This window comes from Coturnix japonica, chromosome 9, assembly GCF_054131305.1.
Source record: "Coturnix japonica strain WE chromosome 9, WE-NBRP24, whole genome shotgun sequence".
In the NCBI taxonomy this organism is placed as follows: Eukaryota; Metazoa; Chordata; class Aves; order Galliformes; family Phasianidae; genus Coturnix; species Coturnix japonica.
In genome coordinates, this window is record NC_140671.1 from 20004164 (window position 1) to 20025053 (window position 20890).

The following is a 20890-nucleotide window of genomic DNA, read 5'->3' on the forward strand; positions in this document are numbered from 1 at the left end:
GAGACAGTGTTAGGTTTTCCCTACATCTCCATAACACACAAAAATAAGCCATTGTGGTGCTTTTTGGCAGCAGTTGAAGGGGATGAGGCACAAAACCACACAGTGGGCAAAGACCGAGGTCCTGAGCCCTGTGTGGGGTTATAACCCCATCCCGGCAGTGCCCGTGGGGGTTATGCCACCTTTCTCCGCGTGTTTGGCAAATATCGATTAGTCTGGGGTATTTTAGGTGGGCCCAATACGAAATATGAAGTTAACTAACGGGCAAAACAACTGAGGAGAGCCGGAAAGCGCGGGCACAGCCGCCCCGCGGGCGTCCCCCTCACGGCCGATGGGGGGAAGCGGGACAAGGAGCAGCACAGCCCGGCCCGGCCATCAGGGGAGGACGCAGGGATAAGGCCGCGGGCGGAGCGGTCTCACTGGCCGGAATAGGGCTGGAGCCGCGTTCTCCTCTTCTTCCAGTCCTTCCCCCACACCGCAGCAGGGTTGCTATGGGCGCAGTCCTTGCAGGAGGAAAATGGCAGGCGGCCATGGCGGCTCAGGGGGACGGGCCCTGCCCCACAGTGATGCGGGAGGTTGCTGTGGCTCCTCTCAGAATCATGAAGGCCATGTCCCTCAGTGCCACAGCACTTCCCCAGCAGCCTGTGCCAATGCATCACTGCTTTTAGACTGGATTTTCCCTATATCAAACCTCTCACTGCAGCCTTACATAAAGGTGTGGGTTATTGCTTGAGGTCTGGTTGTCAAAGTTCACAGCTGATACTTACAACATGCACTGGGATGAATTTGGATTTTCTGAGTACCCGACCTTGCAAGAGCCATCTATCCTAAGACAGTGACATTTCCTCTGACTTTTAGATGAAATCCACCCCTGCCCCTGAAATCCACACCTGGCAAAATGCATTTTTATCCCAAGACAAATACCCTATGACTTATGCACACTTACACTTCCATGCATACATACCTATGCAGCTTACTGCCCATCCCACAAACACACCCAACCACACAAACCCACTACAGAAAGAAAGAGACTGACACAAACATATGCTTCAATTTTATTTATTACATTTAAGAAATATTAACATCTCAGGATATCTGGTTTATCACCTAAATTCAGTCATAAGCAACGAAAAAATTAAAAAAAAAAAAATTAAAAAAAAAAACTTCAAATGAGCATTCTTAGATTCATACCTCCCCTGTAAAGAAAAGTTTGTCCAGCTGTATTAAACTCTTATGTGTGACTAATGGGAAAATTTATCATTGAAGATGTCTCAGCTACCAGGCATCCTGGTTTGTTAATGGTCTGTTGGCACTTGTGTTCACAACTGAGCAACTCTGGTTGCTTTGTTAAATTCTGGCATTTCTACCCAAAACAGTCTTATGGTTACTTGTTTTAACATCTGGATATGTAAAAGATTGTTCAAGTTAAGGTTAAGAAGAAATCTAGGATTTTATCTTGAGAAGTCCCAGCATTGCTTCCCTTGATCACCCGCTTATGAAATAACTGAAGGAAGTTGCTTGCTTTCACTTTTCTGAATCTGATTCAGCAACAGGTTTAAAACTGAGGTCTTTTTATTTCCATTTAAACTGAAAAAAGTACAGAAACGCTGTCTTTGTTTGATGGTGTGCATAAACATTACACTCCCCGTATATAGCAAAAATAGGTTTTATTTATAATTTACATTTCCACAAGTAAAAATTGTACATTTTTTACATATACAATTTCATTCCATTAAATTTTCACGCATCTACAGAATTTTCACACAATGACACCTGAAACAGTGCAGGCAATAAGAAATTTAAATACAAAAATGTATTTATTAACCAAACAGTCGCTGAGGCCCTGCCTCAATTTGAATGCTTTTATTTCCTATAAAAAGTATCTGCTTTCCAGAATTAACACAGGAGCTCTTCTGTAAAAAAAAAAATCAAACCTCATTCTAAACAGACTCATCTGGTTCTGTTTTAACATCTATAGAGGCAGGTGTGCTCTCTTCTGCACAGGCAGCAGGGGTGTCATCAGGTTCTTCTTTCACTTGAGGTGAGTCACAGGACTCATCCGTTTCCTGTTTAACAATGTTCAACATAATATTTAGGGGATCTTCTACAGGGGTCTTGCTGGGAGAGGGTGTGCAATCAAATGATGATGTCTATAAAACAAACATTCACACAGCATTAACACATTGTTCAAACAACCATTTTTTTTTACCTTCTTTTCCTTTCTGTCTCTTTCAAAGCGCAAACACGTGGGCAAGCAGAGCACTCAAAATCCAAACTTCCACTTATTACTTTCTACTTTATCTAATAATACAAAGTTACTATATCATAGCATTACTTTTCCATAATTACTATCAAACGGTATTATCCTCACAGCGATGAAATGCTTAATATGTTACTGTAAAATATTCCCAACTATTCCCCCCACTGTTAGCTCCCAACTCATAACAAATTTAACATATACTAACACTCATTTTCTCCGTTTCTTAAAATTCTTAAGATTACACATGCTAACAATAAAATCATAATGGCTTCACTTTAGTCTCACCTATATAACACGAAAGCTGTCATGGATACATCATAGCTAACTCTAACTATACATTACAAACTTGCCATTCCCAAGGCATTCCCTCTGATTCTTTGCCTAGGCACATGCAAGAGGAACTGATTCTGCAGACCTGCTCTATATAAAGACAGTGATCAAGCAAACAAACTGAAAGCAAAATAGTTTTAAAAAATATATATATGAAAGTAAAGGTTTTCTTACGTTTTGGTAATCTTCATAGCAGGATGGATGGAAAATCTGGAAAATAATTGTTAACCATTTAAATACATTAGGGATACAGTAAAAGCACCAGTCATAAACAGAACAAATCCAAATCACACTATTCCTCCAGGACAACAATGTGTAGAACAAGTATGGTGTCAAATGTGACTGGGAAGATATCTGGTGTATGCTTAGTTAGGAAAAGCCATCATATAAAAACCTTGCTTAGCACAGGGAAATAACTGGACCAAAACCAACACCCACACTCACAGGACATTCACAGAACAGAATGGGTGGAAGGGACATCTGGAGCCAAGCTGCCCAGCACCACATCCTTTGGCTTTTGAAGGCCTCCAAAGAGAAACAGGCTCCACCACTGGGCTCTTTCCAGCACGGTCTCTCTTGTAATGAGGGGCCCAGAAGTGGACCCAGTAATCCAGGCAGACTCAACAATGCTAAGTAGAGAAGATCACCTTCATTCATCCTTTAGCAACATATTACAAGGGAAGCCTATTGTGCCTGTACTAATGATCCCAGGACTTCAAGCATGTCCAAAGGTTGAGATATTTATACAACTAGAAGCAGGAAAACTAACAAGGGAGTCCTTCAGAAAAGATGGGTCACTGTGGTCTATTTCTGTAATTCTTCTCTTATGCTTTTGTTTTGCTTTTTAATATAAATGAGTGCCACGTAACAAGATTGGATTACCTTCTCATGCATTCTGATAGCATTCTTTAGATGCCACTCTTCCTCTTCCTCATCCCAGTACTGCTCAAACTGCTCCCGGCAGATTTCACACCTCTGAAAGTTATTGAAGTAACATGATAGATACATGGTGTTATTAAAGCCATTACTGAACATCAACATCAAGAACTTGGCTAGTAACAGTCACATATATATATACATTAAGATAACACGAAAACTACATTTTACCTCCACGCTTCCAAAATATCTTTAAGAAAATGTTAATAGAAATTATTTGAGTACAGTTGGTAGAATGAGCAACAACATTTGTCAATTGAAAAAGTTAAGTCTTGTCCCTTTAACAAGGAAGTCTCAGCAAGACACTCTGTAACAATCTAATGCTGTTTTACTGTCAATTAAGACAATCTGGTGCAGGGATTTAGTTTATTTCATGGCATCTTCCAAAACTCAACTCTGAGTTAGAGTGAGAACTGCACAAAGCATTAACACCCTTCACACTTCTCTGCAAAATAAACAGCGACCTCTGAGAACAAGGCACAAGACTTGAATCTACTTACAGACCATATGGGTTACAGCAGGAAAACTGGAACTCACCTCAACTGCTCCAGCTGGTCCAGCAGGCACACTCTGAAACTGCTTTTCTTTTGCAGCTTTTTCAAAGAACTGGCTTTTTGCACGCTCCTCTAGGTCGGCTATTTCTTCAAACTCAATCCAATCCTAAGGACAAGAATTCAATCACAATCACAAACAGCCAGAAATCATTAAAAAATACGTTTGGAAAAAAAAAAAAGAAGAAGAAAAATGGAATCCCTGAAGTAACAGATATAATCAGCCTTAGTTCGTTAAACTGAAACAGTCTGTGAAAGGCCATTATACTTCAACTTCCATTTCATTCTTAGTCCAACCAAAGCAGTACGGATAACTCCAAGCTGCTTATTGTTCACCACATAACAGCCTTTTCTTTTGGCAAGTATGTCTGATATATCAAGTAGTTTTCATACATCACTGATCACCAAACTCCAATGGTAATACAACTTCAATCTCAATCCCACTCCATGTATGTGAAACACCAAACCCAGCCCTAATTAACAAGGCCCAGGTCCTGCATTGCTCACCGTTACGCTGTAGTACCACCTTCTGTGTGTAATTTTTCGGCGAACGTCTTTTTTCGAACGGTTCTGGCGATAGTGCCAATCTAAATGGTCTGCATAAACGTCTGTCTTTGAAGTAGTAAATCTCATTCCACACGAGCAGCACTGAATTCCAGTGTATAGTTGATTTATAACACTATCATAACGCCTAGAAAAACAAAAAGAAGTTAACATTTCTTTGGAAAGAAATTGGAAGTTTCTCAGTAAGTTGTTTCAAGTGACCTCAGGAGTAGAAGAAAAGCATGATTGTCCTATAAGGTTAAAGCATTTGACAGTCAAAGCATTCATGTAAGTACATTAAAAAGCATTCAAATAAGCATGAACTACTCACAGTGAACACACTAGCATTGTTATATCACACCTACTCAATCGCCTTGGATTAACCGCCTAGATACCACCATGCCATTATTCCTAGTGCAGAGTAAGCTCATGCTGCAATACGCACTGACTGAGTTCTTCAACTTTAAAGTTCGTGAGGTCTGGGACATCGTGATCACCCTGGTCATCATCCTCCTCTTCAGCAGCTGGCTGCGCCGATGTTTCATTCACTTCTTTAAAAGAAAGAATTTCATCAAAATTTCAGCTCATTTTCAGAACAAAATAAGGTGCACCTGGATATTATTTTTATTCAAATACTAATAAATATAATCTGACTACATTAACCTGAATGTGCATAAGAGCTGAGTCAGTCTCATAGCTTTAAAAAGCGTACAAAAAACAGTATACAACTCCAAATGGCAATTTAACATGACTCTACTTCATCTAAGCTTCTGGCACTAAAATTCAGTATTTAGAGAGAGACAAATATTTCAGAGACTGACAGGAATCTGATTAGAATCACTGACAAGTTATTGAGGTGGGGCACCAAAAAAAAAAAAAAAAAAGAAACGGAGGCTCTAAATAGCTTAAAAGATACATTTAGAAAGTTAATAATTCACTTTATCACACGCACCAAATGGTTTCCCACAAAGATCCATTTAAGAAAAAAGAATGCAATAGTTCACATAGTTCTTACATTTCACTTTACACTTTAGCTACGCGTAAACTGGTGAGTCAGAATGTAATGAAAGCTACATACGTGCTGAAGTGGAATCCGTTTTTGACAGTTTGAGGATTCCTGTCGACAACAGTTTAGCAAACAATTCGTTGACATCGAGCTGACCAATGTGGTTATCAGGATATGAATGTGGAACTGCTCCTCCTAGGAGAGGGGAAATAAGATCACAACACTCAAGGAAACCAAAGGTTAGCATAAAAAAAAAAAATCACCTCCATCAGCATTTCACAACACTCTTTTCCTTCTACCCCTTTTTACTTCCATTTTTAACTTCAATCTACTCATCCACTTCAGTTTGCCTCATACGCAGCCTTTGCCTCATTTCTGCCCCTACAACTTCCTTCCTAATGTGTTTTGAAATGCCATCTACCTGTTTTCTACTGAAATTCCCATGGAAAACGTAGTATTTTCTTGTTCTGTGCTTAAAGATCTCATGAGAATCTATCTACTTGTATCATTTACAACTTGATACAAGACTTTTATTACTAACAATTAATATAGTGGGAATGTGTATTCAGCCTGGCCAATTGAGGTGCCCTTCTGCTATGTGAAAAGCAATCCAAAAATTGGTTTCAGTGGTTCTGTTTTGTTTTAAAGTGTAACTACATACCAAAACCACGCAGTTAAAGCACTCACTGCTTGAGAGAAACCCCTGGAGAGATGACAGTACTCCTGAAACGCCACCTACTGCCATCTCACAGAGAAGGATGCCCTTTAGTGTACAAGGACCCACGGCACCATCACCGTACAGCACTAATTTTTGTGGTCATGAACAGAGAACAGTCCAAAGGACACAGAAGGAAGTTAACTATTACAGTACCTGCAGGGTTCTGAACAAAGCTTCCAGGATTTGGTAGATACTGTTGACCTTGGCCATAAGGTCCTGTCTGAGCAGACATGTGCGAAACCTGTAAAATTAAGCATTTAAGCAATCTTGGCAAGGCAATTTGTTTTTAATTATTCCATCATTAACCTCTACACACTTCTCAGTACAAACTTTTCTTCTACTTGCGCATCCTTCAAGCACATTTTCCACTTAAAGTATTTCAAAGCAATCCTTTTCACCAAAAAAAAGGGCTAATAGCAAAAGAAACTGGTAAACGTTCACCAAGATCACAATGAGGTTTTATCTAATAACTGAGATAGTACCCATGACATGAAATGCATCCTGAAAGATGGATTTTCAGCAAGCCAGCTGCAAGAAACTTCAGAAAGAAAATAAATTTTTACAGCACGCTTGTAGTATGTCCCCTACAACCTCCAATCTACTGGGAGAACAGACATTGTTTTCACTGATTTACAATTACTTTCTCCTTTAGAAGAGAGCGCTTCCAAGAAGCAACAGCAAGGACAACTGACACCATAAAGCCTGCCAGTGCCATGATCATTCTTCAGAAGCCATAGCTTAAAAGCCTGCATCTTTCTCAACTGCTCCCAAGTTATGGTTGTCTCCAAAAAGACTGCAATTATTTTGGTTCATTTTAATTCTAAACCTCTCAGAAAAAGTAATTACGTATATTCGCTTCAATAATCTCTCATGATTTGTAGGTAACATGCTTTGTGTAAGAGAAAACATCGCATTCTTCCTATTACTTAATTCATTTTCAAATAAAAGATACTGATGTCAGTGCAATATCCTCAGCTATAAAATGGTTGCAAAGAACTGGCTTTTAATTTCTAAAAACAAAGACTTAACAAATAGCAATGCCTGCCCCTTTTTCCTTGAATCATCCAGATACTACTTAAGGGTATTTTTAGTCTGCAAAAAAATGCTTTTAGAGGAAAAACTGCTAATTTTCTACACAAGAATACTTCTCTAAGTAAATTATTTACTAGAATCAGTTCTTACCTGATGACCTCCCATTGACATATTATTGAAGTTTCCGTATTGTGAACCTTGAAGTTTGTCATCAAAGTAATGTCCGGATGCTCTCAATGCAAAATTCTGTGCTCCTGGGCCAGCTGGCCCACTGAAATTTGGTCCTAGTGAACTGTCAAACATTTCAGGCCTTTGGAACTGCATTCCATGAGCTGGTCCGCTGTAGCCCTGTCTGGGATGGTCAACAAACGGACCACTTTGTCCATATGGCGACATCTCTAATCGTGAGGCAGGATGGCTAGCTATATTTTCAAAACGTGAACCATGAAGGCCAAGGGGCAGGTCAAATCTTGAGGCAGGCTGGTGAGGGCCATCAAATCTTTGAGGTATGGCTGCATCAAATCGTAGCTGTGCGGGCTGGCCAGGAGCCCTTTCAAATCTTGGGCCGGGCTGTCCATGAATTCCATAAAATCTTTGCAAAAGAGACAGTTGTCCAGGTTGACCATCAAAGCCAGCATGACAGCCATCAAATCTCGGACCGGTCCGTCCCATAGGACCATCAAATCTAAGTCCACCAACGCCCTGGTGCACTGGTCCATCAATCAACCTGGGCCCTACACCTGGCTGCCCATGTGGCCCCTCAAATCTGAGGCCGCTTCCAGGTTGACCATGGGGCCCCAATGGCTGTAAATGCGGACCCTCAAACCTGAGACCACCTTGACCATGAGGCCCCAAGGGCTGACCATGAGGTCCCTCAAACCTGAGACCACCTGAAGGCTGACCACGGGGTCCCTCAAACCTGAGACCAACTCCAGGTCCTTTGAATCTAGGACCACCAACAGGCTGGCCTGCAGGCCCCTCAAACCGCAATGGTCCAAGAGGTCCCTCAAGCCTCAAAGGACCTCCCCCACCAACCTGTCCGTGAGGTCCTTCAAACCTGAGAGCCCCTGCCAGCTGCCCTGGTGGCCCATCAAATCTTAGGGATCCAGCTCCCCCTGCTCCTGCCAGGGGCCCATCAAACTGAGAAGCACCTGCCCCCACCAAAGGGCCCTCAAATCTCAGAGCAGCTTGTCCAGTCGGTCCATCAATTCTAGAACTTGAACCAGCAGTAGGGCTATCGATAAAAGGACTTCCTTGTCCATCTGCCCCAACTCTTGCAGCAGATGGTCTAGATGAGCCATCAAATAAAGGTCTGTCTTCCATTAGTGCACTTATTCTCGGCTTTGCTTCTATGCCTCCAAATCTTGACCCTGGACTGTCAGGAAATGGTTCTTTATCTGGATCTTCGTATCTAGCTCTTTTGAAACGTTCATTGAATGGTGATCTTGGTTCATCTCGAACACCTGAAAGAGGAGAAAATAAAAGATAAGGCACTGTACAGAGAAGGACCTAGGTGTCCTGGTGGACAAAAGGTTGACCATGTATCAACAGTAGGCCCTTGTGGCCAACGAGACCAATGATAAACCTAGAGTGCGTTAAAAAGAGCATGGCCAGCAGGTCAAGGGAATAATAGATGAGGTCAGGCTCTTTTCAGCAGTGCTCAGCGACAAGATAAGGTGCAATGGGAACCAAACTGTAACATAGAAAGTTCCATAAAAACATAAAGAAAAAAGACAAAACACTTTACTCTGAGGGTTAAAGAGCACTGGAACGAACTGCCCAGAAAGGTTTTCCTTCTCCAGAGATAATCATAATCTGCCCAGACACTTTCCTACTCTAAGGTACTTGCTTTAGCACTGGGGCGTTGGACTATGTATCTCCTACAACTCAACAATAACTACTTGCAAAAAGATTGCAAATTATTTGACATCTGTAAAATAAGGCAAAAATACATACCAGATTTCCCAAGCAGCTGTCTTTCTTCACGGTTATCAAACCTACAGACTGCATCACCATCGATCTTCTGGAACTCTGTTGTACCTTTTCCCTGCTGTCTGAGAGCATCTCTGAATTCATCTGATTCTCCCCAGTTGTCGTAAGGGTCGAAGTTTTTTGAACCTCTTCCTCCTTTACTAGCATTTTGTTCCTCAAGCCTTTGTCGACCCTCCAGAGGTGAAAGGTTATCAGCAAAGGGTCTGCTGGTGCCACTTACAGGAGAGTGCCATCTTGATCTTTCTCCAAAGGGTTCTTTTCTTTCAAACTGCACTCCACACTTTGCTTTCCCTTGCTCACAGTTCACAGAGAGCAATGCATCAGGTACATGATAATCCAAAATATCATCAGGATCCAAGAGATCAAGTCTTGACAATGAATGCTGAACTTGTGTCCTCTTCAGTTTAGTTTTATGCTCATAGTATGTTAACTCCGCATCCGACAGAAGAGGCTTCCTTTTCAAAGAGCCTTTTTCATCTGTAGGGCTATCCCACACATTACATCTGTGCTTTCCTTCCTGGTACTGGAACAGCTGTCGAATCTGATGAGCTACCACAAGGAACTCGTCTTGTGTTATTTCACCAGATGCTAAGCGGTCATTGGCCTGTAACATAAAGTTTGGATTTCTAAGAAGAAAAGCAAAGCACAACTATATCCAAGACACCTCTACAAATCAATCAATCAGTATTACCTTTTTAAGTAATTCTCTCTTGCTTGCAGACGTCAGTTCTTTGGGAATTTGCAAATTGGCATCCACACTTAACCGGTGTTGCTGTTTCGGTGCTCGGGGTGACAGAATTCCTTTAGCAGCAGGCCAGTTTTCTCGGTGTTGTTGGTGAGGGGATTTACCAACTGCTTGGTGTTCTTCAGTCTGCTGAGAGCTGTGAATAGGAACACGTTTAAAACACAAGTTAGTTATTTATTCAGGATGTATTACATCTCTATCAGAACCGATCATGGTAAAACATCACTATCGATTTAGAAAGTATGCATAATTGCCATTTTTTACTACAAGCAAATTATGAATCTCAATCAAGAACTTCTGTCAGCATGGGCTGTCTGAATGTTTCCTCCCAAACCTAACTGTACTTCAGCCAAGAGCAGAATTTCCACTTACTTCAGAGAGAATTTGTTTGAAATATGGTAACTTACTATTTATTTTCCTCCCAACCGGGTTTCCACCTCTTGCCTGCTTTGGATCCCTGCCAATTCTCTGCATTCTCCTTTGGATCAGGAGAACCTTTTGTAGAATGCTGGCTTGCTGTTTCTTGGGGCCTGTCTTCTTGGCTTTTTTTCACCCTCCTTGGATCTCGCACCTCTTGTTTAACATTTCGCTTATTAGAATTTCTTTCATCTCTTGCCCCTTGTGAGGCTTCTTCAGCAGGAGACTGTTCAGCGCCAATCTGGCATATCTTTCCAATTTTAGGAGTTGAAGAAGTGGGAGATAAACTCCTGAGTCTTCTTTTGGGTGATCTCCTCTCTCTTCGTTTTGGAGAATGTGTAGATGGTGACCATGACTTAGGAGAACGGGATCGTGACCGTTTTCTATTACTGGATCTCCCTTGTTTTCCACCCTGTTTTTCTGATTCTTCTGTAGTCACATCTTGTTTCTGGACAACACCATTAATTGTTTTATTCCTGCTGCCTACTGGTCTATGCTCAGATGTCTTATGCTCATCTTTTTCTTTTTTCTCTGTATTTCTCCTCTTTTCTTTCACCTCATCCCCTTTGCTCTCTGGCTTTTCTTGAAGATGTTTTTTCAGTCTTGGATCCCGTTTACTCATTTCAGATACTTTTGTGCTTTCAGATTCTTGGGTTTTAGTATCTTTAGTATTGGGAAGCTTGTTTTTCAAAGGAGATGGAGATTTAGACTTCGTTTCCAACTGATCAGGTTCTTTCTTTTGTGGTTTTTCACCTGCTTTCATTTTCTCTGGCTTTGTTGAGCTTTGTTTTTCAGACTGGGATGTTTTGCTCGCCTTGGTATCAGACTGACCAGATGCGCTTGGTGGAAATTCTTTCCTATGGGACTGATCTTTAGCATGAGAAGAATGTTGTGACATTCTATTAAGTCGAGGATCTCTATTTACTATTTTGACATCGTGAAGTGGAGGACTTGGGGATGGTTTGATCTTCTCAGACTGTAACGAAGCCTGAGTAGGCGTCTTAACGGCCATGTGAGGTGTCTGGGACACATGTGGCTTGGAAGGTGCTGGAACTGAAGGTATAGAAGATGATCCTTGCTGAACACTAAGAGAAACAGCCTGAAATAAGGTGACAAGAAAAAAAAATAGCATTAATCTGTGTGATACAACACCTGCACAGAGATGATCATGTTCTGTTTTGAAAACAAAGATGAAAATAGAAATGTTTTGAAGTAGTTATCAGACTAATCCATTTAACTGAAAATGACCCATTCATTCCTCATCGCAGCAATTAAAATAACATAGTACCAACACAAAAGGCGAAGATCAAGTACAAAGTCAATACTACAAGGTCAACGCAGCAAAAAAAATCAACGAAAGCACACCTCAATACAGCTTTAGTTTTTCTATACATTCCTCATTTCCAAGACAACTAAACGGCCAAGCATGTTTATATATTTTCATTTCTACACTTCTACGATATTTCACTTTAGTATCATCAACTTTCAACACAAGATGACTTTCAATTATGAATGTAAAAACAAAACAGGTTTAACTGCCACCGCCTTCAGATTGTGACAGCCACCACCCTCAATGTCACCCTCAGACTGTGACATCAAACCAACCTGACGTAATGAAGACAGAAACTGCCTTGACATTTCCAACAATCAGGATTCCCCGTTCCTTATGGAAATACTCAATTTTCTAAGCACAAATGTATTCAAAAAAAGCCTTGTTTATGGTGAGCCACAAAAAGAGGTGGAAGACACATCACAGGTAGACATAATTTTCAAGATGAGAACAAAAGACCACAAACATTTTTAATCTGTTCTGAATGTAATCCTTAAGATTTTTATGTAACAATTACTGGTCTAGAGGACCAGATCAACTTGCACTACTCTAGTCCTAAAACAGCTCCTCTTGTCTAAACTTAACTGCAGTTACCAGTATAGACGCTAAGGTACGACCAAACAAAGTGAGACCAAACTATGGACCATTCACCAACTATCCTACTCACCAACTGTGCTTTAGTCTGTTCCAACTCCAGCTCTAACTTTTTTTGCTGAAGTTCTAACAACTGTTTTTGCTTCACAAGCAATTGCTGCCTTATCAGTTGCTCCTGTGTCAAATTCTTTTGTATTTCTGGAACAGCTGGAGGAGTAGAGGCACCAGAAGTGACAGCAGAGGTAGATGCAGTAGATTCCTCTGGCTAAAAAATAGAACATAAGGTTACATTCAACATCTTAATGGATCCAGCTAACTCCATCTCTCTTAACTGCTAGTGTGATACAAAACTGGGACTTAGCTTGCACAAGTTAATGACTGCATTTTTTATGCAAAATACAAACAAAACAATTTCTGCTCCTCTAGGAATTGCCTACTGTCATAGGATTAACTGTGCCACCATGACAGAATATGGCATTTAACATAAATGTTTGGAAATCTAGAATTCAAGTTATAAATACTTACAATAAGCCCCTTAAATACTGAGTCCATAAATTCCTCTTGCCTGTCTCCAGAGATCAGATGCTTTATTCTTATCACACTACGTTTGTCAAAAGCAGCATACAAACAACAAAAACAACACGTACTGCCATCTGTTCATACAGTAGGTATAGAGACTTACCGATTTATTTAAAAACTTAGGATTCACATGGATGCTAGAAGTATTCACATTTAGGGGCAGAGGTTTAATTGGCCAAGCAGGATCTAATGAGTTGACTCTGACGTCAAGTGCATACAGTTTCTTCAAAGGAAAAATATCGTCCCATGTGGAGCGTAATTTAAATAAACTTTTCCTAGTATTTGCATCCACCTAAAACAATAAAACAATTCTATGGCTTGTTAAGTTAATATAAAACAACCTATACTTTTCTGTAGAACTTAAGATCTCATATGCTTTATATTCTTACCAAAGTTATCATTTTAACACAACGAACTGGCTACAAAGAACTTGTAAGTGGTGTAGATTGATACATCTACACCAACAGAATCGGTAACAGAAGTTCAAATGCGGACATGTGAAGGTTTAATTGTGTATTACCGTTCTCTGAGAATTTTCTTTCAGCTTTTCCATTACCAAAATTCTCATTTTACTTGGCCAATTTCTGTCAAAAAAAATACAGCGACAAAAATATCCAAAGAAAATGCCTCTGAAACAATACAGTAACTCAAATGTTCGTGCTGAGTGGCACACAGCAACAACAACCAAATCAGAGAACAACAAACTTTCTGAACAGAGAAAGTGTTTTGTTGAGCTGTTTAATCACTGAAGGTTTTTTTCCCCCTAATAAATCCCCCTAATAAATCCAACAAAAGGTGTATGAGTCAAAACGAACTCAAGTACATTTCAGTTCAACTGCAAAATCAGACCCATAAATCAAGCACTAATAGTGCTACAACCCATTTTCTCTTTGCAATCAGATGTAGCAATTAAGCTCAAAACTCACATTAAAGAAAAAATTCAATTAATCTCATAACTCAAGTAGTTAATTTAAACAAATGGAAAACATCTGCTGACAAAACACATGCTGCTGCTAACTCAACCATTACACATTGACCCTTTTTTTTTGGCTTTTCAACCTTTTTCAGGCTACAGTTTTATTTTAGTTGTCACATTAAGACACGTTGTCCAGAAAGTTCAGAAGTTCTTTGAAAAAGAGGGCAGGAACTTCAATAAAAGTAACTCATACTTAGCTAGTATGGGTGGGAGGTGCCTCTACACAACTTTCAGTGTGAGGGTATCAAGTTCACCGCTGCCATGACTGAGCCAGTTTCTGACATCGCTAAGTGTTTAAAGATACCTTCAGTGATCATTTACTGATAAAACAGAATCTCTAGCAATGTCAGGGTGAGAATTTCATCTTGCGATATCATGAGTTATCTAAAGTGACTGACACTTTACATATTGAATATCAATTTAATAGTTCTAGTTAGCTTATTGGACAGTTAACTACAAAACTCAGCAAATGAATTACCCAGAGCTTCAGCTGCAAGTTTAAATGCAACTATGTGAAAGAACACAAACCAATATTGGAAAAATAAGTAAATGCCTGCCTATCTACTCTATACAAAGGAGTTCAATATCTCTGAGCTCACTATTACAATCTACCCCTTATTTAGTCACTCATTGTACACCTGAAAAACAGATATAAAACATTCTGGGATCACAGATCCTCGCTGCTATGCAATAACAAATACACCAAAGCTCCACTTATCTCATTCAGATGCAGTGCCACTTTGTTATGTTAGGGCATACAGGAAACCACAGAAATTAACCATTAATTCAACTTAAACCCATTCAAGTCCAGTCTTTCAAAAGCCGGACTTGGATTTGCCATTCTCATTGAGGAATAAGCACAATTACTTCACTGGGTTTAAAGACTTAGGAAAAAAAAAAAGTGAATACATTTGGCGGCAATTTTCAACACTAAATGAAATTAAAATGGGTATCTTTAAAGTAACAAAGCAATAATATACTCTCACAACCTCCCCCCCTCGCCCATCATGTTTTTTAATCACAGACCACTTGAAGAATATCAGCTGCTAGTGGTATTTGTTGCAATTTAAGCACCCATTTTTCACATCAAAAATTAAGTGAATCAGACAAATCTAACTCAGAGAGCTCAGAAAACCTCTAAGAAACTGATTTTCAATATATTCCTGACACAAAGACTAGGTACTTCCTTAAAAAATAAATCAGCAATTCATAATTAACTGTTCTACTAACTTAACTTACAGGCTTGACAACAGCAGGAATGCCCTTCCACATTATAGATACAGTATTTGCCATTCATAAAAAGCAATTAGTTCTTCTGGTTCGGTACCCAAGAAAACCCAAAGCTGAGAGCATGTATTTATTTTACCAGGAACAACTTTGCTTAAATACAGAACTTTTCTGAAAGTGTAAATATACCTTTTCAAATACACAAATAAATGTTGCAACTAGGTTTTTAGTAAATGCAGTAAGATACTCTCTTCCAACTTTCTTGACAATGGAATCCATAAGGTACATAACAGGAAGCTTCTCTGACGCAGGAGCCTGGAGTAAGAAGAAGAAACTGAGAAGTTTAGTACAACAAAGACATACATTAAACTATATATAAAGGGATTACCAATCCCAGAAATACAGACCTCTCTTTTGGGTTGCCACTATCAACACCAAGGGATTTGCTTGGGATTTTGGTTTTGGTTTATACAAAAACTTAAAAACTTAAATCTGGAAAATCAATACTCAGTTCAAAGTATAACGCGGTGGGTCTACCACAGAGAAAAGGAACAACTTGGGTTAATCCTGTTTGTCTCAAAGCTTTGGGGTGAAAAAAGGGGGGGAAAAAAAAAAGAAAAAAGAAGCCCACAAGACAGTATTACTGCTAGTGTACTGAGTGCAGCCTTTCAAAACCCACTGGAGAAAGTAACTTGAAATGAGCAGGAAGCCATCGCTAGCACTTCAAGGAACTTCTAAAAAATAGTTTATCACTTGGACCTCCCGAATGCTGCTTTTCTCCATCTCACAGAACACAAATCAGACTTCCTGTGAACAGCCCGAGTTAGAGAACTTCGGTAGTAGCAGATTATACGTTGAACATCACAGTCCTTTCACAAGCCACACGCAGAAAAGGTCACAACTATATCACTGTAATCCAAGGGAACGGAGCAAGCAGTCCCAGTCTCTGATGGCACTTCATGTGTTTGGGAGTAGTTAGAAGTAATCACACAGAAATTAAGGAAGCCTACTTCAAAACGTGACAGCATTAGTTTAGCAGTGCCCTCCTTCCAACATCAGCTACTCAGGTGGCACAGTCTAAGAACCGTGACTTCAAAAGAGTTGGGTTATTTAAGTCTTCATTTTTTGGTAATGTTTATTATGTTCTCTAGCCCACGTTCCAATAACCACACAAATGGAATCCCAGATTTGAACCTCTTGTTTTCAGGTGATCTAGACAGTACCCCCTAAGCAAAGAAAGAGACCCACACAGAGCTAAACCAACAGCAGGGAGGCTCCGCATACCACCAGAACACACAGAATGCTAACGCTGAGCTCATCACCACAGAATTCCCACTCTTCTTTCAAATAACGTATGAAAGCTATTGTTGGAAATGTGTGGCTTTGGTTTTTTTTTTATTAGTTTCCTAAAAGATAACTTAAAAAAAAAAAAAAACAACTGAAAATCAAACCATAATCAAACCCCGAGTCACAAACTTGCAAAGAAAAAAAAGATTTTAAAAACCAACTTTGTACACAAAATGGGTCTCAGAAACAAACTCTGCACTATACAATGATAAATAAAAAGACAAATACATATTTCACACTTTTTATTTACATATTTTTTTATCATAGCAGTCACACATTTCAGAGCCATTTATTCAGTCGTAAAGCAGAGCACTCCAGTTTTACACTAAACAAAACTGTCTCCAGGCAACACTTTTTAAAAGTGGCTTAAGCAAAGGAGAGCACTTTCCCCCAAAAAAAACAACTAAGAAAACTTGCCTTGAATAAACCACAGTCACAAATAGTAACTAAGGCAAAACTAACCATTGATACAAGATTAAAGACAGCTTTCAAAAGAAGGAGGAAAAAAAAATTAAAAACACACTTCAGGGCAGGCTCTAAAACACCCAGAAATGAAGAAATTTGACAGCATTGATATTTATCACATGTTATATACATCCACCACTGCCCTTTAGGAGATATAATGGTGAGATCTATTCGATTATGACGTCACCTCCCCAAGGAATGGCAAAACTTGGTCACTGGTACCATTTAAAACTAGACTGGAAGAGGTCTGTGGAACGCTAAAGAGCCATCCTGCATTGGTAGAAAGACTGATTAAATAATGTAAGAGATCTTTCCCTCCCCAGCATTAAGACAATACAATTCTCACCATTATAAACAGCGATTTAAAGCCAAAGGGGGGAAAAAAAGGCCTATATTAGAGGGAGCCTGGTATTAGAGGGAGCAAGGGAGACAATGGGGAAGGGGTGACTGGCAAGAACACACGGTGGATTGAAGAAATAACCCTTTTCTTACAGAAAGCTGCAATAGAAAGGTACAGTAACCCCCTACCCCACCCCCATCCGTGTTCTGAGGCTGACTGATGTCAGCAACTGCCTGGGTTGGGCTCAGAGGGAGCCTCCTCTTTCCCTTCCTTTTCTATCACAAGGCTTTCAGACGCCATGTTAGGATCCTACAGGCTTTTCTACACAGTCGGGGAGAATTTCTTCTTCCCATCCTCACCAAATCAACCTCGCTAACCAAGACAGGTGAAGATAACACAGCACTCGCTTTACTTAGGGCAAACAGCCACCTGCAAGCCAAACGGGTTACCCCAAGCCCACATCGCTTTCTCTAAGCAGAAAACACAAGAATCACCCGACCAGCAACACACACACTTCCCTACTAAGAGCAGATGATCGCCTTTCACCTCAAAACTTCCCTGCAAGATCAGCCCCCCACCCTTACTCCTCCAGTTAATATCTCACTGGGAAAATAACCTTATCTTTCAAACTACAAACGATACTTTAAAATAAATCATTATACTTAGCCTTTCTAAAGCGGACGATTTCCGTGCTATAAACTCAACCTTATTTATATTCCTTCACGCTACCTGGATATAAATTGGGGGGGGGGGGGTGGACGACAAGAAACCTGCACAAGGTCAGGCTCTCACTAACGAGACTTATAAAATCGTTATCTACGTTAGAAATCGCTAAATTCAACGGTTTTGACACCAGTTTAAAGGGGAAAACTCAGTTCCAAGGGCGAGGCTCTGCCCAGTCACGGCCAGGCCGCCATGTTGCATCTGCTACCGAACCCAAGGGACCCCAACCCGTCCGGGTGCCCTCGGGTCCCCTGTTCCCTACGGGGTGTGGGAATAAGGGGCAGCCCTCAGCCTGGCCAGGAAGGGAGGGGTAAAAGGCCGCTTAGGGGAGGGCCATGCTACCTGCCGAGCCACGCTGTCCTCCGCTTGCTCCCAACAGCGACCCCCAGGCCTGCTGCCCCCACCCCCCCTCCCTCAGCTCTCCCTGCTCCCCCCATTGCCATCTCTGACCCTGGGAGCACCTCACTTGAGGCCCCGAGCCCTGCTCCCCTTCCCTCCCCCTCCCAGCCTCGGCCCCGCTGCCTCCCTCTCTCGGGCCCTCCTTCTCTCCCTGCCTCCTCCGTCCCTCAGCCCTTTCTCCTGACCCCGGCCGGTCCCCCCAGCAGTATAGGTAGGAGTAGTAGGCAGTTGAATATAAAAACCTTGGCGATTTGCGCCTCGATCAGGGAGACGATGTCCTTGGCGAAGGGCACGTTCTCCTTGGCCAGGATGGTCAGCATGTTGATGTGAGGTTTGCTGTTGAACGTCAGGTCCTCCAACAATGACTGGTAATCGCGGCACACATCCTCCCGGGCCTCGCTGCTACCAGTGCTGCTCTCCGGGGCCGACATGTTCCTCCAACCGGGGCCCGCACCAGGACCCGACCCACCGACCGACGGCCCCCTCTCTGCGATTCCCCTGCCGCCTCCGCCACCGAGCGACGCTTCCCCCCCTCCGCTGCCGCTGGGTTCCTCTACCGCATCCTCCGAGCTGCGTCTCCGCTGCTTAATGACGCTGCTAATGCTGTCCGGATCGCCAATGCGCTTCCGACCGCCGCCGGCTCAAGTCTCAACGCTCACAAAATGGCGGCGGCGACTACGGCTCGCGAACCGCTTCCTCCAACCGTTGCGTCATGTGAAATTGGGCTGAGGGAAAAAAGGGGCCGGCAGCTTGGAATGCCCCTTTTGTTCGCTCAGCGCGTCCCCATTGGGTGATGCTCAACCGCTCCGCATGCGATTGGCTCGACCTGAAGAACATGAATGTGATTCGCTGGACCATCTCAATCTACAGATGATTGGTTGCTATGGCCAAAAACCCGCCCTCACCTCTGCGTTCAGACTTACGATTGGTTGTTTTTCCCCACTCCCCTCCTCTAACTCCCCGGGCCAATCCCTCCCGCCTTCCCCTTCAGCCCTCAGTTCTGATTGGTGCTCCGCTGCGATCCTGCCTTTCCTCCTCACCCTCCACAGAGTCACACAGAATCAGTCACAGAATGACCCGGGTTGGAAGGGACCTCAAGGATCATGTAGTTCCAACCCCCTGCCTAGCAGGGCCACCAAACATAAACCTTTACTAGATCAAACATACACATTTACTAGATCAAACATAGATCTTTACTAGAACAGGTTCGCTATTGGCCAGCCGTTGTTGTGGTAACGCGGCTTTCCGTAGTCGTAGTAACAAAGCCTGCTCGTGATATTCTCCCAAAGATAATAATAAAGCTTGTGGAAATAAACTCGGTGGCGAAGTGTTTTCTCCACAGCCCTTCCAAAATGCTGCTCCTTTATGAGGAAACGAAACTGAACTTGATGCCTCTATGAGACAGGCAGGGCAGCCAGGTCTGATAGATAGATAGAAATACTATCATAGAATCACCAAGGTTGGAAAAGACCTAAAGCATCATCCAGTCCATCCACCTACCACCAGTATTTGCCCACTAAACCGTGGTAAGAAGCCATTCAAGAATTAAGTACTTTCCCAAACATCTAAGGTTGCAGATACTACCAGAGTCAAACACCGTAGGTTTTCAAACATCAGTTTAATTACATGTAGATTACCTCACTGTACTGTAGGTTTTCGAACATCAGTTTAATTACATGTAGATCACCTCACTGTACATGAGCTCAAGTCCTTTGTTCTCCAGCCCAGATTCACTTAAGGAAGCAGATGGTGTTTCTCTGTGGTTCACAGAATCACAGAATTATCAAGGCTGGAAAAGACATGGAAGATCATCCAGTCCAACCATCACCGATACTTCCTGGCTAAATCATATTCCTCAACACCACATCCAAGCATTTCTTGAACACTCCCATGGTCGGTGACTCTACCACCTCCCTGGGCAGTGAATTCCAATGCCTGACTACCCTTTCCGAGTAGTAAAATTTCCTCCCAAAGGAGGAAATACTGTTTTCCCCAAAGGGGAAAAGGAGCCCTGCAAGGGGAAAAGGAGCCCTGCAAGGGGAAAAGAGCAAGGAAAAGCAGCCCTGAAAGAGAAAAGCATTACAGAATTGGAAAAGGAGCCCTGCAAGGGGGAAAGGAGCCCTGCAAGGGGGAAAGGAGCCCTGCAAGGGGAAAAGGAGCCCTGCAAGGGGAAAAGAGCAAGGAAAAGCAGCCCTGAAAGAGAAAAGCATTACAGAATTGGAAAAGGAGCCCTGTGTAGAGAGTGTTTTTTACAGCTAGCTGAGAAGTGTCGTAAACACGGTGCAGTTAATCAAGCAGCCATGCCACCTGCAAGGACAGTGAGATCAACAGGATGCCCTGGGATGGTGAGAAACTAACCATGGTTTTGTGAACTTGGCAAGGG

At 41.9% G+C, this 20890-nt stretch overlaps 1 protein-coding gene across 5 annotated transcripts; it reads right to left on the bottom strand.

Moving 5' to 3' along the window:
* Window positions 1-698: 698 nt before the first annotated feature.
* On the bottom strand, window positions 699-19261 carry LOC146759768 (pre-mRNA cleavage complex 2 protein Pcf11-like). Of its 5 annotated transcripts, none has more exons than XM_085509653.1 (16): window positions 18750-19261; window positions 15423-15548; window positions 13134-13322; window positions 12525-12716; window positions 10518-11626; window positions 10057-10246; window positions 9330-9969; window positions 7524-8836; window positions 6495-6582; window positions 5696-5818; window positions 5063-5168; window positions 4582-4765; window positions 4061-4183; window positions 3470-3562; window positions 2762-2797; window positions 699-2063 (listed from the first exon to the last, which is right to left on the bottom strand). In XM_085509653.1, the coding sequence occupies exons 1-16, from the start codon at window positions 18936-18938 to the stop codon at window positions 1938-1940; spliced, it is 4827 nt and encodes a 1608-aa protein (XP_085365779.1). In that variant the 5' UTR covers window positions 18939-19261; the 3' UTR covers window positions 699-1937. The 5 variants fall into 5 exon arrangements, 3 of the variants coding, with proteins under 3 accessions (XP_085365779.1, XP_085365778.1, XP_085365780.1); XM_085509652.1 differs by having other exon boundaries at window positions 701-2147; window positions 18750-19259; XR_014932041.1 differs by having other exon boundaries at window positions 1961-2063; window positions 2762-3216; window positions 18750-19260.
* Window positions 19262-20890: the final 1629 nt, after the last annotated feature.